This window comes from Cheilinus undulatus, linkage group 8 (assembly GCF_018320785.1).
Source record: "Cheilinus undulatus linkage group 8, ASM1832078v1, whole genome shotgun sequence".
Lineage (NCBI taxonomy): Eukaryota > Metazoa > Chordata > Actinopteri > Labriformes > Labridae > Cheilinus > Cheilinus undulatus.
This window is the reverse complement of record NC_054872.1, coordinates 46,262,349-46,279,561: the sequence shown is the minus strand read 5'-3', so window position 1 is coordinate 46,279,561 and position 17,213 is coordinate 46,262,349. Positions and strand designations below refer to the sequence as shown.

General features: G+C 40.9%; 1 protein-coding gene across 3 annotated transcripts; it reads left to right on the top strand.

Moving 5' to 3' along the window:
* The first annotated feature begins 138 nt into the window (after positions 1-138).
* On the top strand, positions 139-10,363 carry LOC121514284 (protein NLRC3-like). 3 transcript variants are annotated; one of them, XM_041794420.1, is made up of 12 exons: positions 139-172; positions 2,100-2,204; positions 2,373-2,477; positions 2,757-2,861; positions 3,448-3,523; positions 3,687-3,912; positions 5,382-7,185; positions 7,275-7,442; positions 8,031-8,198; positions 8,667-8,825; positions 9,094-9,140; positions 9,429-10,363. In XM_041794420.1, exons 2-12 carry the CDS (start codon positions 2,101-2,103, stop codon positions 9,980-9,982), a joined length of 3,516 nt encoding a protein of 1,171 aa, XP_041650354.1. In that variant the 5' UTR covers positions 139-172; position 2,100; the 3' UTR covers positions 9,983-10,363. The 3 variants fall into 3 exon arrangements, with proteins under 3 accessions (XP_041650354.1, XP_041650355.1, XP_041650356.1); XM_041794421.1 differs by having other exon boundaries at positions 157-172; positions 2,351-2,477; XM_041794422.1 differs by lacking the exons at positions 139-172; positions 2,100-2,204; positions 2,373-2,477; positions 2,757-2,861 and adding an exon at positions 2,879-3,350.
* The last annotated feature ends 6,850 nt before the right edge of the window (positions 10,364-17,213 follow it).

Genomic DNA, 17,213 nt, shown 5'->3' with positions numbered 1-17,213 from the left:
TCATTTATCATTAAAAAAAAAAAACATTCTTAGAACAGAAAGGACACCTTCCTCTTTTAATCACCTGACCCTGCTGCTGGGGTTGGTTCAGTGCTGACAGAGGGCCTTCCTCTTTTTGACTTTCTTTTTAGTGCCACTGTGATACAGTTCGGTTCTCAGAGTTCAGCTTCAGGTAAGTGACACTTTTCATCATTGCCTTAAACTTTAGAAACAGCGAGGAGAAGAGGGAAGACTTCTGAGCACATATTAAAGCATGTTTAACTTTTCAAAAACCTCAGAGAGAAAAAAAGAGACAGCACCTAAACACACTTCCCGTTAAACTTAAGCGCATTGGTAGATCACTCTTCTCATGCATTCCATATACAACCACTTATCTCTGCAAAATCAGTTTAATTTGGAAAAAATGCATAAATGAAAGAAGCATGACTGTATGATTTTATGGATGTTTGCTGCAAAGGTGAGGTCAGAATCAAAATGAACTCCTAGATTTCTATCTGTTGATTTTACATTTGATAGAAAACAGTAGAGGGGTTGTGCCATCCAGCAGGCAGTCTTTGACAGCAGCTAGGCTTTGAGGGTCATCAGGTCTCAGGAGTGAGTATAAAGTGACAGAAAGTCGTAAAATGTCTTGAAAATCATACAAACAGGCAGAAAGAGTGGCAAAACTGGGAGTAAAAAAGAGTGAAATGCAGTTGAAGTTGACAATAGAAGTGCTGAAATGGGTTAAAAGAGGCCAAAATTAGCAGAAAGTGGCAAAGTGGGCAGAAAAGGTGGTGGGCAGAATACAATAACAATAGGCAGAAATAGGAAAACAGGTTAACTGTGGCTAAAATGGATCAAAAAGTGGCAAAAATGGGCAGTTAAGGTTGTAAAATGGGATTTGTAAATGAGTAAAAATATATTTAAAGTGGGAGAAATGGGCAGGAAAAATGAAAAGGTGGAGGTTAAAAATTGAAAAAATTAGTAAATGGAATATTTTACAGATAAAATATGCAAAACTATCTCATTAGAAAATAATATATATGTTTGCCTTCATTTCCTTTCCCTGGCCCAGCAGCAGAGACTCTTAAAGAGCCGCAGGCTGCCACTCCAGAGTAAAATGAACCAGATCACTGACGAGCACATCTTCACTTCCTCAATGATGGTTTAGATTCACTGCAGCATTTCTTAATAACTAGATGGTTCATTGAAGTTGAATTTTCCAGTATTGCATAAGGACAAAGGGGTGAAAACAAAGAGGAGGAAGACAGAAAAAACACACAGGAAGTAGAGAAACACAAAGATCAACATATGTGCCTGAACTGAACTATTACAGAGTTTCTATTCATGGTGGAAGTGACTGCGGTTTTGTGAGTTGCTGGTTTGATTTTCTGATGAAACAGAAACCAAACAGTTGGGGGGCTTTGTAAATATCCTTAACTCTAAAGGTGATTGCTGCTGAGCTGTGTGTAATGATTTTCTTCTGCTTTACTGAAACAAAATAATTTATTTACATGAGCTTTCAGACTAGAGGTCTGCTTATTTAAGTCAGGGTGACTTTGGTTCAGGTAGAGTTGGTCATCCCGCAATCAGAAGGTTGAGGGTTCGGTCCCCAGCTCCTGCAGTCACGTGTTGATGTGTCCTTGGGTAAGACAGCTAACCCCAGTTTGCTCCCACTGAGATTGATTTCAGTGATCCAAAGAGTTTTACTGAAAAACAAAACAATGAATGTTTATGACTCTAAAATCCAATTTACATAATAATTCCGAATGCAATGTAGTTGATTTGAAATTTTAAAATGGCGCATTACTTTTCTGTGGTTGTTTGATTTCATATAAGGAGCATTTTGATATAAGTAAAAATCAAATGACATGGAAACCTGTTGATACCATAGCAACAACATTAGAAGTCCCAGACATGCAATATCAGGCAATGTTTTTTTTTAATTATCAAAAAATTCTTTTTTATTTTTAAGTTTTTTTCATTATGGTATTGTGACAACCATTTCTTCTTTTTTTACAAAAAAAATGAGTTCTCATTTGTCATGCAGAACAAACATCTAGATATGATTTTGGCCTGATAACCCAGCCACACTCTGCTCCATGTCATGTTTGTATCAGGATGCAGAGAGCAGACTCTCCTGGACCCAGCTATGTGTCCATGAGGAGTGATCGGTCTATGGATCCTCTTTTTAACTTTAAAGATGGACAACCTGCTGATGGAGGGTAAGGCTTCATGTTTAAGATCATTTCTACAATATTATTTTTTGCAAAAGAAGGCCTAAGATCCTGAGCATGGCAATGTTTGTACTTGTCATAGATCCATGTGTTATACACTTAACTTTGTGTGCCATTTAAATGATATGAACAAGAACTGGAACATGTGTGTATCAGGATGCAGAGAGCAGACTCTCCTGGACCCAGCTGTGCGTCCATGAGGAGTGACCGGTCTATTGATCCTCTTTTTAACTTTAAAGATGGACGTCCTGCTGATGGAGGGTAGGACTTTATATCTAAGATCTTTTCTAATGTTTCTCCATGAAATATGAAAATTTTGTACCTAAGCATGCAGGGACCAAACTGCTCCAATCAAAAAAAAAACTCAGAGCATGAACCAATGTTTGACCATGTCATAGATGAATGCATTTATATGCACCTGACTGATGATACTCAGTTATATTAGTGAGTTGCTGATTGCAGTGTATGCTGATGACACTTTGCCCTACATGTGAATGAGATCAGCAAGAGCTTGGATATGTTTTTTTTTTTTTTTTTCAGGATGCAGAGAGCAGGATCTCCTGGACCCAGATGTGTATCAATGATGAGTGACAGGTCTATGGATCCCCCTCTTTTCTTTGAAGGTAGACAGCCTGCTGATGGAGGGTAAGACTGGCACTGGTGAACGGTCATGACCAAAGTCTGGGGATTTTTTTAAAGGGAGAATGCATTTGATTGTGGGTTTGATCCACGATTGCAATAGATGCTATTGGGTGCTATTGTCTTAAGAAGCTTGTAAAGTTTTTTTTGCACAAACTTGTTTTCCCATGTCTTTGGGACTAAAGAATCAAAAAAATCATGATGCTGTGACAAAAAGTCTTCAAAATATTCACAATTTACAAATAAAGTCCTAGTGCTTTTGGGTATTTGAGTCATAATTTAGAGCAGTTCCTGTCTGCAGTGACACAGAGGGACACGTCACAGCCTCTCTGTGTCTTTTTCTCTCTATAATGAGTCATTCAGACTGTCTCCTTCAGTTTCAGTCTGTGCATACGCTGTCCAGATAAAACATGATGTGACAACAACAGCCTGTTTTTGGTTGTCATGGCCCAGTCACAATGCATTCTGGGACACAAACATTGCTAAAAACGTTCTGTAAGTTCTATGAAGACCCGATTTATGTCCTGTTATTGTGTTGACCATCCAAGCAATGTCTGTAAAGTCCTTAAACCTGATGTTTGTTTTTCTGCAGAATTCAGCTGAGAACATCAGAATACCAAAATGATCAGGCCAAGGGGCATCATACAGACCTGGACTCCATATTTATGGTGTGTCTACACCACTTTCACCATGATCCACACATGCAGAGATATGATAAACTGTAACTTAGTCTCTAAACTGTTCTGTTTTTACCAGCAGGCCTCAGACCAATGTAACACAGTGTCTGTTATATGCATTTACGTAAGTGTTTTTTCTTTTATTGTGTTCCAGCTGCTGGAGGAGAACCTCATCACCTTTGTAAAGAGCGAGCTCAAGAAAATCCAGAGAATTTTAACTTCACATCTCCCCAAATGCTTAGAGAGTCTGAGTGAGGATGACGAGGTGCTGGATGGAGGGGATGAAGAGCAGAGGGGCAGCAGCAAGGCATTTCTGAAGATCACTACAGACTTCCTGAAAAGAATGAATCAGGGGGAGCTGGCTGACCATCTGTGGAATCGTAAGTTTTTCTAAGCACATACACTGCGTTCCAAATCATTATGCAAATGATAAATTTCTCTGATTTTTCTAAATAATAGATGCAAATGACAGTCAGTGTAATTTTCAAGTCATCAACTGTTAGAGTATAATTCATTCATTTATTAACAAACCTTCCAATGAAAACTTTTTTTTTTTCAAATAAAAAACTCAAAATGCACTGTTCCAAATTATTATGCACAACAGTTTAAAAACATTTTAGGGGCTGTAAAGAACTGAAAATGGTCATTAGCTGAATTTACAGTATTAGGAGGTCATATTTACTGAAATCAAAGCTATTTCAATCAAAAACATCTTAACAGGCCAAGTTCCATGTTAACATAGGAGCCCTTCTTTGATATCACCTTCACTATTCTTGCATCCATTGAACTTGTGAGTTTTTGGAGAGTTTCTGCTTGAATTTCTTTGCAAGATGTCAGAATATCCTCCCAGAGCTGCAGTTTTGATGTGAACTGCCTCCCACCCTCATAGATCTTTAGCTTGAGGATGCTCCAAAGGTTCTCAGTAGGGTTGAGGTCAGGGGAGGATGAGGGCCACACCATGAGTTTCTCACCTTTTATGCCCATAGCAGCCAATGACACAGAGGGATTCTTTGTAGCATGAGATGGGGCATTGTCATGCATGAAGATAATTTTGCTACAGAAAACACGGTTCTTCTTTTTGTACCATGGAAGAAAGTCGTCAGTCATAATCTCTATATAATATGCCCAGGTCATTTTCACCCCTTCAGGGTCCCTGAAGGAGCCTACCAGCTCTCTCCCCATGATTCTGGCCTGAAACATGACTCCCCCACCTCCTTGCAGCCTTGTTGGGACATGGTGGCCATCCACCAACTATCCACTACTCCTGGGACCTGGACCATCCAGGGTTGCACAGTACTCATCAATAAACAAGACTCTTTGAAAATGAGTCTTCATGCATGTCTGGGCCCACTGCAACTGTTTCTGCCTGTGAGCATTGGTTAGGGGTGGCTGAATAGTAGGTTTATGCACAACTGCAAGCCTCTGGAGGATCCTACACCTTGAGGTTGGTGGGACTCCAGAGGCACCAGCAGTTTTCATGAAATATCTAATGTTTTTACACCAGAGAGATCCTTCTTCTTTCCCATATTGCTGAAACTTGTGGCCTGCTTAATATTGTGGAACGTCCTTCTTTAGTAGTTTTCCTTTAATTGGGCTCACCTGGCAAACCAATTATCACAGGTGTCTGAGATTAATTTCAGTGTTCCAAAGAGCCCTGAGACACAATACCATCCATGAGTTTCATTGAAAAACAAGAAATGGAACATTTATGACACTAAAATTAAATTTGCATAATAATTTGGAATGTGGTGTATTATGAGACACATATCTAATGTATGCAAATGTAATGAACTGCAGATTGAAGAAAAGACAAAAAAGAAACTGAGATATCAGTTGTTTGTTTCTTCAGGAACCCATGCTCCAGTGTGCCGACACAAACTCAAGTCTAACTTGAAGGAGAAGTTCCAATGTGTGTTTGAGGGGATCACTAAAACAGGAAACCCAGCCCTTCTGAACCAGATATACACGGAGCTCTACATCACTGAGGGAGGGCCTGGAGAGGTCAACGAAGAACATGAGGTCAGATGGATCGAAACAATGTCCAGGAGACCACACAGACCAGAGACAATCATCAGACAAGAAGACATCTTTAAAGCTCCACCTGGAAGAGATGAACCAATCAGAACCGTGATGACCAAGGGTGTGGCTGGCATCGGCAAAACAGTCTTAACACAGAAGTTCACTCTAGACTGGGCTGAAGGCAAAGCCAACCAGGGCATCCAGTTCACATTCCCATTCACTTTCAGGGAGCTGAATGTGCTGAAGGAGAAAAAGTTTAGCTTGGTAGAGCTCATTCATTACTTCTTTCCTGAAACCAAAGAAGCAGGACTCTGCCGGTTTGAAGAGTTCCAGGTCTTGTTCATCTTTGACGGTCTGGACGAGTGTCGACTCCCTCTGGACTTCAACAACAATGAAATCCTGACTGATGTGAGAAAGTCCACCTCTGTTGATGTGCTGCTGACAAACCTCATCAGGGGAAACCTGCTTCCATCTGCTCACCTCTGGATAACCACACGACCTGCAGCAGCCAATCAGATCCCTCCTGAGTGTGTTAACATGGTGACAGAGGTCAGAGGGTTCACTGACCCACAGAAGGAGGAGTACTTCAGGAAGAGATTCAGAGAGGAGGAGCAGGCCGGCAGGATCATCTCCCACATCAGGACATCCCGAAGCCTCCACATCATGTGCCACATCCCAGTCTTCTGCTGGATCACTGCTACAGTCCTGGAGGATGTGCTGAAGACTGTGAGGAGAGGACAGCTCCCCAAGACCCTGACTGCGATGTACATTCACTTCCTGGTTGTTCAGTCCAAAGTGAAGAGCATCAAGTATGATGGAGCAGCTGAGACTGATCTACTCTGGAATCCAGAGACCACAAAGATGATTGAGTCTCTGGGAAAACTGGCTTTTGAGCAGCTGCAGAAAGGAAACCTGATCTTCTATGAACCAGACCTGACAGAGTGTGGCATCAACATCAGAGAAGCCTCAGTGTACTCAGGAGTGTTCACACAGATCTTCAAAGAGGAGAAAGGACTGTACCAGGACCAGGTCTTCTGCTTCGTCCATCTGACTGTTCAGGAGTTTCTGGCTGCTCTTCATGTCCATCTGACCTTCACCAACTCTGGAGTCAACTTGATGGCCAAAAAACAAGAGGCATCTCTGATCTCCAAAATCTTTAAAAACAAACCCAAACTGGAGGATTTTCATCAGAGTGCTGTGGACCAAGCTTTACAAAGTCCAAATGGACACCTGGACTTGTTCCTCCGCTTCCTCCTCGGCCTGTCACTGACAACCAATCAGAATCTTCTACAAGGTCTGCTGACGCAGAAAGGGTGTGACGCAGAGACCAATCAGGACACAGTTCAGTACGTCAAGATAAAACTCAACGAGGATCTGAATGCAGAGAAAAGCATCAACCTGCTCCACTGTCTGAATGAACTGAACGATAGTTATTTGGTGAAGCAGATCCAGCAGTCCTTGAGATCAGGACGTCTTTCCACAGAGAAACTGTCTCCTGCTCAGTGGTCAGCTCTGGTCTTCATCTTACTGTCATCCGAAGAAGATCTGGATGTGTTTGACCTGAAGAAATACTCTGCTTCAGAGGAGGCTCTACTGAGGCTGCTGCCGGTGGTCAAAGCCTCCAACAAAGCTCTGTAGGTTCACATATTCCTTCTCAGGTTAGTGTTCTTTGTTCAGAAAAGAGTGATCATCGCCTTTTCTTTTACTTCTGGTTCCTCTTCAGGCTGAGTGGATGTGGGCTGTCAGAGATCAGCGGTGTATTGCTGTCTTCAGTCCTCAGCTTCTCTGGTTTAAGAGAGATCGACCTGAGTAACAACAACCTGCAGGATTCAGGAGTGGAGCAGCTGCTTGCTGGTTTGAAGAGTCGACACTGCAGACTGGAAACTCTTCGGTAAGAAATCAAATTGATACTTCTAATTAAGGCCATAAGATAGCTTATCAGTATAGCTCAGAGCACCACCATGTCTCCATCAATACACCTCGCATTAATGCCCATCTAGGAAGTTCAGGCACCAAGTAGTAGTGCTTAATGCTTTGGGTCAACCTTAATGCAATGATACTCAACGTGTGGCTCTTGAGCCAAATGTGGAACTTCATTTTCATTTGAAATATTATTCCCCCAGAAAACCTTAAAAAAAGAGAAACTTTGACCTCAGAAATTATCCTGTGCAAGTCACATTCTCTCATTGTCTTTTCAACTCAGTTTATTTTTATTAAATCTCACGACATAAGATTTAATTATTGGTTCAATTTAGAATGACTTAACTCAGTTGGATGGAGATGCTCATCTAGTTTAAACAAGTAAAACATGGCAAAAGTGACCAGGTTATTTTTTGACCATGTGAGGACCTTCAGATTGAAGTGGAAGAGATCCATTTTAAAAAGCTGATGTGAAAGGCGGCAATGATTTTCACTGTCTTTTTTTACTGAATGCTTTTTATTTTTAAAGCTGACATTACTGACTGGATCTCCTTTTCAGGATGAGTATCTGTAACCTTTCAGAGGCCAGCTGTGAAGCTCTGTCTTCAGTCCTCAGCTCATCTGGTCTGAGAGAACTGGACCTGAGTAACAATGACCTGCAGGATTCAGGAGTGACGCTGCTGTCTGCTGGACTGGAGAGTCCAAACTGCAAACTGGAAACTCTTCGGTGAGTGGACAATTGAATTCAGGAAGACTGAAAGTGTCACCCACCATCTGAACTTCTACACATACTTTAAACATTTGCCACCAACACAAAACAGTTCTAAATGTGCTTTAAAAACGATTGAGGGACTTTGTTATATTTACAAATGTGCAGGAAGGAAACTTCAGTGGTCCCCATTGTATTCCTGAACCCTGGTTAGGGATAATCTCAGTGCAAATCAGGTACTAATAAAACAGAGCTGGGGATGAACCAATGATCAGGAGCTATCAAGATCATCAATCAGTCAAACCACCACCATGTCAGTCCCCCCGTCAGTCTAAGCCTATAGCAGCATATCTAGGGGCTGGTCCAGGCCTGAACCGGCTCTTACTATAAACTTTATAAAAGAGAAAAGTTTTAAACCCGCTCATAAAGTGTCTGCCTCTCGAACCTAGACAGGATGCTGGTTCCCACTGATGTTTGTATTTGTAGTCTTTCAGGTTGTATGGTCACTGAGGAAGGCTGTGTGCATCTGGCCTCAGTTTTGAGCTCGTCTTGTCTGACAGAGCTGGATCTGAGCTACAACCATCCAGGAGAGCAAGGAAAGAAGTTCCTGTCTGCAGTTTCACACCGCAGACTGAAGATATTGAGGTACAGACTGATGGAGCAACTGACCCATGCTTAAGCTTGACACAGCTTTTCCAAACATCCTACTTTTATTTTGGATGCTTATTTTGGACTGTGTGGCTCTCTGAATTTGTTGTGTTAAAAAATCCTTGCTCTGTTTGATGGCACTTGGGAAGTACTTAGAAAAAAGTGCAATGCTCATAGGGGGGTAGTAAACTTCCTTATCTCTATGCCAACATGTGAACAGCATCATGGATGGACGTGTGCTAACATCTTTGGTTTCCTCCTCCAGGTTGGATCACGGTGGACGGCACAGACTGAAACCTGGCCTCAGGAAGTGTGAGTGTTCTACTCTTCAAACACAAGCAGCTTTAAAGCTCTGATAATTGCAATATGTCTGCAGATTCCTGATCCATCTAAATCCTGGTCAATCCATGTACCAGTGCTCAGATGCAAACCTTTTTTAATCTTAAAATAGAAATATCAATTGTCTAATTCTCAGTCTTAGGGCTGTGATTGTTTTAGCTAATTTTTCTCTACCTCTGTATGTAATGGAGCATGCTAAAGATGATCATTAATGACCAGATTCCAACCGTCAACTGTAAATTGTCTCGTTCTCTCCATCAGACGCCTGCGAGCTGGAAGTGGACGCCAACACTGTGCACAGAGCTCTCAAACTGTCCGACGACAACAGGACGGTGACCAACGTGGAGGAAGTGGAGAGGGTCCCCTCATATCCTGACCATCCAGACAGATTTGATACACGGTTACCTCAGCTTCTGTGTAGCACTGGTCTGACTGGTCGCTGTTACTGGGAGGTGGAGTGGAGAGGAGAGGTTGGAATATCAGTGAGCTACAGAGGAATCAGCAGGAAAGGAAACACTGCTGACAGTCTGTTTGGATGTAACAATCAGTCCTGGAGTCTGCACTGCAGAAAGAGTTACACCGTCAGTCACAACAGGAAAGCAACGCACATCTCCTCCCCGTCCCCGTCCCAGAACTGGTCTTCCCATAAAGTAGCCGTTTATGTGGACCATCCTGCTGGATCTCTGTCCTTCTATGAAGTCTCCTGTGAAACTCTGATCCACATTCACACTTTCAACACCACCTTCACTGAGCCACTCTATCCTGGGTTTACGCTCTGGTATCCTCAATCCTCAGTGTCTCTGTGTTCAGTGTAGTTCAGACAAACCGACGTTACAGTAACTTTGTTCTGTTTATGGTAACACACAGTGTAACGAGTTTCCTTTTAATGTCATTATAATCGCAGAAAATTTGAGGCACCTTTACAGCTGACTACTGGATGGTAAAGGTTCGAAACATCCAGTGTACAATGTGACGCTAATGTAAGCACAGATGCATCATGGGAGAAAGAATATCGCTGCTGCAAAGACTCACATACACTATGGCTGAGCAAGTCCAAGTCTCCTTTGGTTGTAATGAGCTTTCTATGATCTACTTCTGACATCCAGTCATCATCTCTAAAGAATTCAAGCATGTACTGTATCATCATCATCAGTAACACTTTGGTTTAATATCACTGAATAAATGAAATCAAACAACATCAACAAACATTTTTACTTTATTGAGCTGAAATCTCCTGGACTCCAAGTTACTAAATGACCAGTTCCAGTCTCTTATCTCTGCCTGTTCCTATCATCTAATATATACATTTATTACCCATAAACACAGAAAGATAAAAGAAAGAGAAAAGACTCCACTGGTATGTTAACCCTGACAATCATAAGACAATCATATCACAAAGGAAGCATCAATTTAAACTCTATGCAAACAAAAATATGCAAAGTAGCTGGAGGGACACAAGTGCCCCAAAACCACATCTTTTTCACTCCTCACATTCTCTGAATTCAATCATCTTCTGGAGCTTCTGGGGGGGGGGGGGGGGGGGGGCTTCCTGATACCTGACACCTTTTTCCCGAGACCTGACACTTTAGACCTGATACCGATGCCTTTCTTCCTGACACCTGATGCATTTTTTTTCCTGACACCTGATGCCTTTTTTCCTGAGACCTGATGCCTTTTTTCCTGAGACCTGATGCCTTTTTTCTTGAGACCTGATGCCTTTTTTTTCCTGACTCCTGATGCCTTGTTTTCCTGACATCTGATGCCTTTTTCTTGATACCTGACACCTTTTCCTGAGACCTGACACCTTAGACCTGATACGATGCCTTTCTTCCTGACACCTGATGCATTTTTTTTCCTGACACCTGATGCCTTTTTTCCTGACACCTAATTCCTTGTTTTCCTGATTCCTGATGCCTTTTTTTCTTGAGACCTGATGTCTTTTTTTTCCTGATGCCTGATGCCTTTTTTTTCCTGTGACCTGACACCTTAGACCTGATACGATGCCTTTTTTCCTGAGACCTGATGCCTTTTTTGCCTTAGACCTGGTACCTTTTTTCTCCTTAGACCTGATGCCTTTTACCTGAGACCTAATGCCTTTTTCCTGAGACCTGATGCCTTTTTTACTGAAACCAGATGCCTTTTTTCTGAGACCTGTTGCCTTTTTTTTTGACACCCTTTTATTTTCTGGCCTGATGCTTTATCATCTGAGATCTGACATTTGACCTTGAGCCCTGACGATGTCCTAAAATTGACACCATACCCCTGCTGCAGTTGATCATCACTGGCCCAACCACCTATCGCTCTCTCTGGGTGAGCTGCTTCTCTGACACATTGAAAGACAGACTACTGTTGACATGGTGAGCTCTTTACTGCACTTAACAGTGTGTTTTCATGTGGAGAATATGGTTTCACAGAGGAAAACCTCAGTCTTTAAGAATATCTGCTTACATGTGGACAAGGCCTTAACCTCTTATTGGATCCCATTTCCAGAATCTTTGCTGCATCGATGTTTTTCATTGGTCCTAAGCAGCCAGAACCACAAATAGCTCCAAACCAGAGGCACATAAATGAAAAATGACAAGTGTGACCTTGAAGTTTTGGCCATAGTGCATCCAAAATTATCTTCATTTCCTCCTGAGCATTCCTTCTCCTTACAACTTTTCCTCTTTTTCACCACTTTCTCTTTCCATGTTAACGTGGTTTGTGTCTTTTTTAAAATATATTCCTCCTCTCTGTATTCCATCTCTGGCGTTTACCTCTTCATTCTGTTTTCATTGTTTATTCCTTGTTTTTGTTCATCATTTTGACCTGAAATTCTGAAACAAACCAAAGTTTGAGGTAAGACATTTGCAGCTGAAACCAAACATCTTTCTTCACATTAAGATGATCATGCAAATATTTAGAATTTGTACTTTTTCCTAAACTTTCACTGTGGTTTAGCTCAGTTTGATCATTCCCTGCTGTAGCCTTTCACTCAGGAGAGGGAGGACACCCTCAGGGCCGAAGAAGACCACAGATATATGTGTGATAATAAAACCAAGCAGGTAAGTGATCTGCGTATCACCTTTCATTCACATGAGCAACAATTAGTGTCTCTGAACGTCGCCTCTTTCTAAATCAGTAAGCCGAGCCTGGACTCAGTGTTCTCCTCTCCAGTAATTATATCTCATCTTGTTTGGTGCAGAGGACACACAAAGACTCCAGTTAGTCTGGGCATTGCAATCATTAGACGGGTGACTGACAGGCTCTGAGAGGAGGGACAACACAGAGACGGTAAATTACACACTCACAGTATCAGCTTTCATCGGTGAATTAAACCATGGCTGAGAACAGCAAGTTTCAACCTGGAGAACCTCGGAAACCTCCAGAAAAATGAAGGTTAAACTTGATTTGTTGTCTTTAATGACCAGCTGTGAGAAGTCTGAGTGATGCTCCATCATTTATCAGGATAGTGAATAATGAGATCAGGACTGGATGAAAGATTTATACGACACACAGGACAACAGAACACACATCAGACATAACAGACTTGGCAGAGAACATTTCAGTGGATTTCTGAGTAAATGTGCCGTATTTATGCTAATCTGAGTGCCTATCTGTCTGCTTTTGTGTGGGCTGATTTGGTTAATGCCTTGTTAAGAATTAAAAACACCCTGTACCCTGTTGGACCAGCTCTAAGTTTTATTCTAGCTTGTGTTATCTGTGGTTAGTATGGAGCTTGGGTCAATTGCAGGTGGCAATGCTGTTTGGGCTGCAGAGAGGGTCAGATAAAGAACGCCTGCGTGTTGATATGGTGGTTTCTAAGAGCCAGCATGAAGGGGGATGGATCTGACACCACAGCTGACTGTTCAGCCCTCTGGAGCAGTGGTTCTCAACATGGTGGTTGGGACCCTCTTGGGGGTCACGAGATATTGAGAAGGGGTCGCAAGATGCCTTACAAAAACTAACAACCTTTTTATGATTTCAAACCGTATATTTTAAATGCATGAAATAATTTAAATGTAAAACAAAAACATGGTCATATGGTGAGATTTATGCTGAAATCAAAGTAACCAAAAACTCTGTAGAAAGTCAGTCTGCACACAGAATTGTCTGGGCCTCTGATAAACTCGTAGAATAGCCCTCCCCAGCTGTGGTTTATTGATGATATCAATAAATGTGTGTTTGATCAGTAGCATTGGTGCTAATGTCGTGAATAACAGTTCTCTCATTATGAAGCTGAAAAGTGTGTCACACTATTAGGTTCTAATGTTGAAAATATCTATATGTGCCAATTTTTAACCACTTTTCTCATCCAATTATGCTACTAATATTTGCCCCTTTACAATATTTTTTTTTTTTGGACAATTTTTTTCTCTTTTTACCCACTTTTGCCATTTAACACAAATTTTGCCACATTGTAACCTGTTTTCAGCACTTTTTCCGACAGATTTTTGCCAATTCAAAAATATATTTGCCACTTTAATACAATTTCTGTTGATTTTAAACTCATTCCATCTGCCATTTTTAACACTTCTAAACTACTTCTTGCCATTTTCTACCTATTATTGCCACTTTTAACCCATTTTTACCATTTTTTACACAAATTAACCACGTGTCACTATTTTCCTGTCACCATTTTTTGCCAGTTTAAACCATTTTTTTCTAGTTTAAAACCCATTGCACCACCTTTCCCACCCATTTTTGTCACTTTATACCCCTTTCTGCCACTTTTTAATCCCTTTTACCACTTTGTATGCCCAATTTTACACTTTTACTCATTTTTGTTTGTTTTTTGCCACTTCTAACCCATTCCTGTTACTTTTAAAATCCAACTTCACCACCTTTTCCACCAATTTGTGCTAATTTTAACTCATTTTAATTCTGTTTTTAAGAAAACAGATTTACGTTTTTATGAAGGCAACTATGGCGCAAAAGGAATAACAAAAGTATTTGTTTATTTGATAGGAGTTTTTTTTATTCAGGTTAAATATAAAATATGGTTTTCACAGCTTAACTTTATAACGGACCCTAATTTTTCTGACCTCCATGGTCCCCCTGTTTGACTGGGCCCCAGAAAGTTCTCCCATTTATCCTCCCCTATGGGCAGCCTTGTCTGCCCATGACTTTTCTTGATTGTACATGGCTGTGTTCAACCACCTCCAGGTACAGTGGGGGTCTCCGGTCTCTGGCACCTTTATTTTGGGAGTCACAGGCTGAAAAGTTTGAGGACTCCTAGCCTTGGGTATCATCAGGGAGGGTAAAAGGGTTACCATGAGCCTTTGTCATGCTCTGGATGTCCTAAGGGCCTAAAAACCACTGGCAGTCTCCAGGCGTATTATTCATGAAAAGACTTAGACAAAGAGATGCCGTCGAGCCTGACCTTGGCTGAACCCATGCTCTCCTGCCCTGGGTTGAAAATTGCAATAGAAAGACTGGATGTTATGATAATACCGCACCATAAAAAGAATGAACTACGACTAGAAGCTGTTGTTCTGTTGCTGTATCTTATTCATGTTTTGTCCTGCTTACTTGTGACTGCACATAACTACATCCCCCACCTCTGAGCTTCGTTACCGGGTTGCCCTTTCCAAATCAAGTCGAGACACGCTGCTGAGCTCTTCTTACCTCTGTTACTTAGGAGTCTTTTTAGCAAAAACTTCCCCCCATAAAGTTTTCACTGAACAATAAACAACATTTTCTTGTTCCATGGATGAATTTCATGTAATTAAGGAGAAAAGCGGTTAAAAGTAGCCTTACTACAGGTGATCCTGTAATGCTTTACCAATGTTCCAACAACTGAAATGATGTTATTTTTGGAGCTACAGGAGTTTTAAGGACAGGAACAGAGTCAAAACCTTCCAGATGAGGCTGCTGCAGTTTTGATCTAAACATGCCCTCAACTATTTTCCCCCACAAATCAACTAATTAGTCCAAGGCTCTAAACAAAAAAGGTTTTTTTTAATTTTCCAAGGAACCTAGCTACTGCAGGAACAGACAAAATAAGATTTTACACAAAAGGAAAGAGAGGAGAAAGAATGTAAAGTGGTTAAAGCCAAACATTAAACAAAGCCAGTCTACTTTCCATGGTGAGGAAGAATGTCTGCAGCTACAGTAAGGCTGTTTATGAACAAACAGCGACACAACAGTAATCAACTCAGTAAACAACAGATTCTTAGAAAAGTAAACCTCTTTGACTGCGTGAAAATCTGGATTAGAAGTCTGTGTTCAGATGCCAAATCTGCACAAATGTAGACCCAGATCTGTGATGTTTGGGGGTTTGTTTTTGGACTTAGAGTGATGTTTACCTATTTTTGCTTTCCAAAGGCAACAACAAGTAGGAGAGGCAAAGTAAGGCGGGTCATGCCTTCCCAATCTTAAGTAGGGTGTTCACCGTGCAAATCAGATAACTCACTTGAAAGTCGCACCAACTCTCAGCCTGATTGTGCACCGTTTGGGAGACACAGTGACCAACCATGACTTGATTAGCTGCTCCAGACTGCTCAGACTGACTTCTGGCATGTTTGATATTTTTGTTGTGTTACTGCAAACACTGAGACAGTTAGAGCAGACTGAAATGAATAAAATGAAAAAAAGCAGACAGGACCTACCTGTTGGCCTCCAGCTGACACAGTATTTGTTATGATTAAGCTGCTAGTTGTGTTTGCTTGCCTTGCTGTCAGAGAGAGATGATGTGAGATTGTTTTTTGTCACTGTTTGCTGTTCAAAGCAGGAAAATGAGACAATAGCTCTGACTTCAACCTCTTTATAGGAAACTATTAAGAGGAAACTCCACTAACATACAGTCCCTCCTGACTTCACTCTTACAGTGTGAGTACCCATGTCGTGCACAACCATCAGACCAGTGGTTCTCAACCTTAGGGTTGGGACCCCCTTGGGGATCATGAGAAACTGAGAGGGGGTCTCCAGTTGCCCAAAAAAAAACGAATCAATTTTTAAATTACACTATTGCCACTTTACAACAATTTTGTCAAAGTTTTTACCACTTTTAATCATTTTCCCCACCAATTTTAACACATTTTTACCATTTCACACATATTTTAATCAGTTTTAAACTCTTTCCACCACTTTTTTCTGCCTGTTTTTGCCACTTCTAAACCAATTCTTGCCACTTAAGCTTAATGTTGTCTCTGTTGATCCATTATTGCTATTATTAACCCTTTTAAACCACTTTTTACACCCAATTTTTCCTATTTTAATCCTATATTATCATTTCATATGTCCATTTTTGCTATTTTAACCAATTTCTGCCCATTTTTTCTTTCTCAGTTAACCCATTTTTGCCAATTTAAAACAATATCAGCCACATTTTAACTCCTTTTTACCACTATTTATGCCCATTTTTGCCTTTTTTGTCTTTTTTATCTAATTTTGGCCACTTCTAAACCATTTCTGCTACTTTTAAAATCCGATTTCATCTCCTTTTCCTTAATTCATATGCCATTATTAACCCGTTGTAGCAATTTTAAACTATTTTAAATATGAAATATGGATATCACAGCTTAACTTTACAATGGACCATAGTTTAGCTGACCTCCATTGGGACCCAGAAAGCTCATTTAACCCCCTTTATGGACAGCCTTGTCTGAACATGGCTATTCCAAATTTTGCATGGCTATGTTCAACCACCTTCAGGTACAGTTGGGGTCCCCAGTCTCTGGCACCTTTATTTTGGGGTTGCAGGTTGAAAAGGTTGAGAACCACTGCATCAGACGACATCAGACCACGACTGTTAAGCCCAAAATACACCGTCACCAGACCACAGTTAAGCAACATCATTTGGATACACAGAAACATACACAGCGTATACCTGGCTTAAGGGAAAAAGAACGCAGCATTCATACTAGTGGGTATACTTCATATTAGGGCTGAATGATTTGCAAAAATAACCTAATGTCCCCCAATTTAATTTAATATGTGATTACTATGTATTTTTCAACAAATAAATAAGAATTAAGCATTCTATATTATAACCTATATTCAGTCAGGAAAACTCATCATACATTTAACCAATTCATTGCAAAATTCATGTGCAGTTCTGCTTGG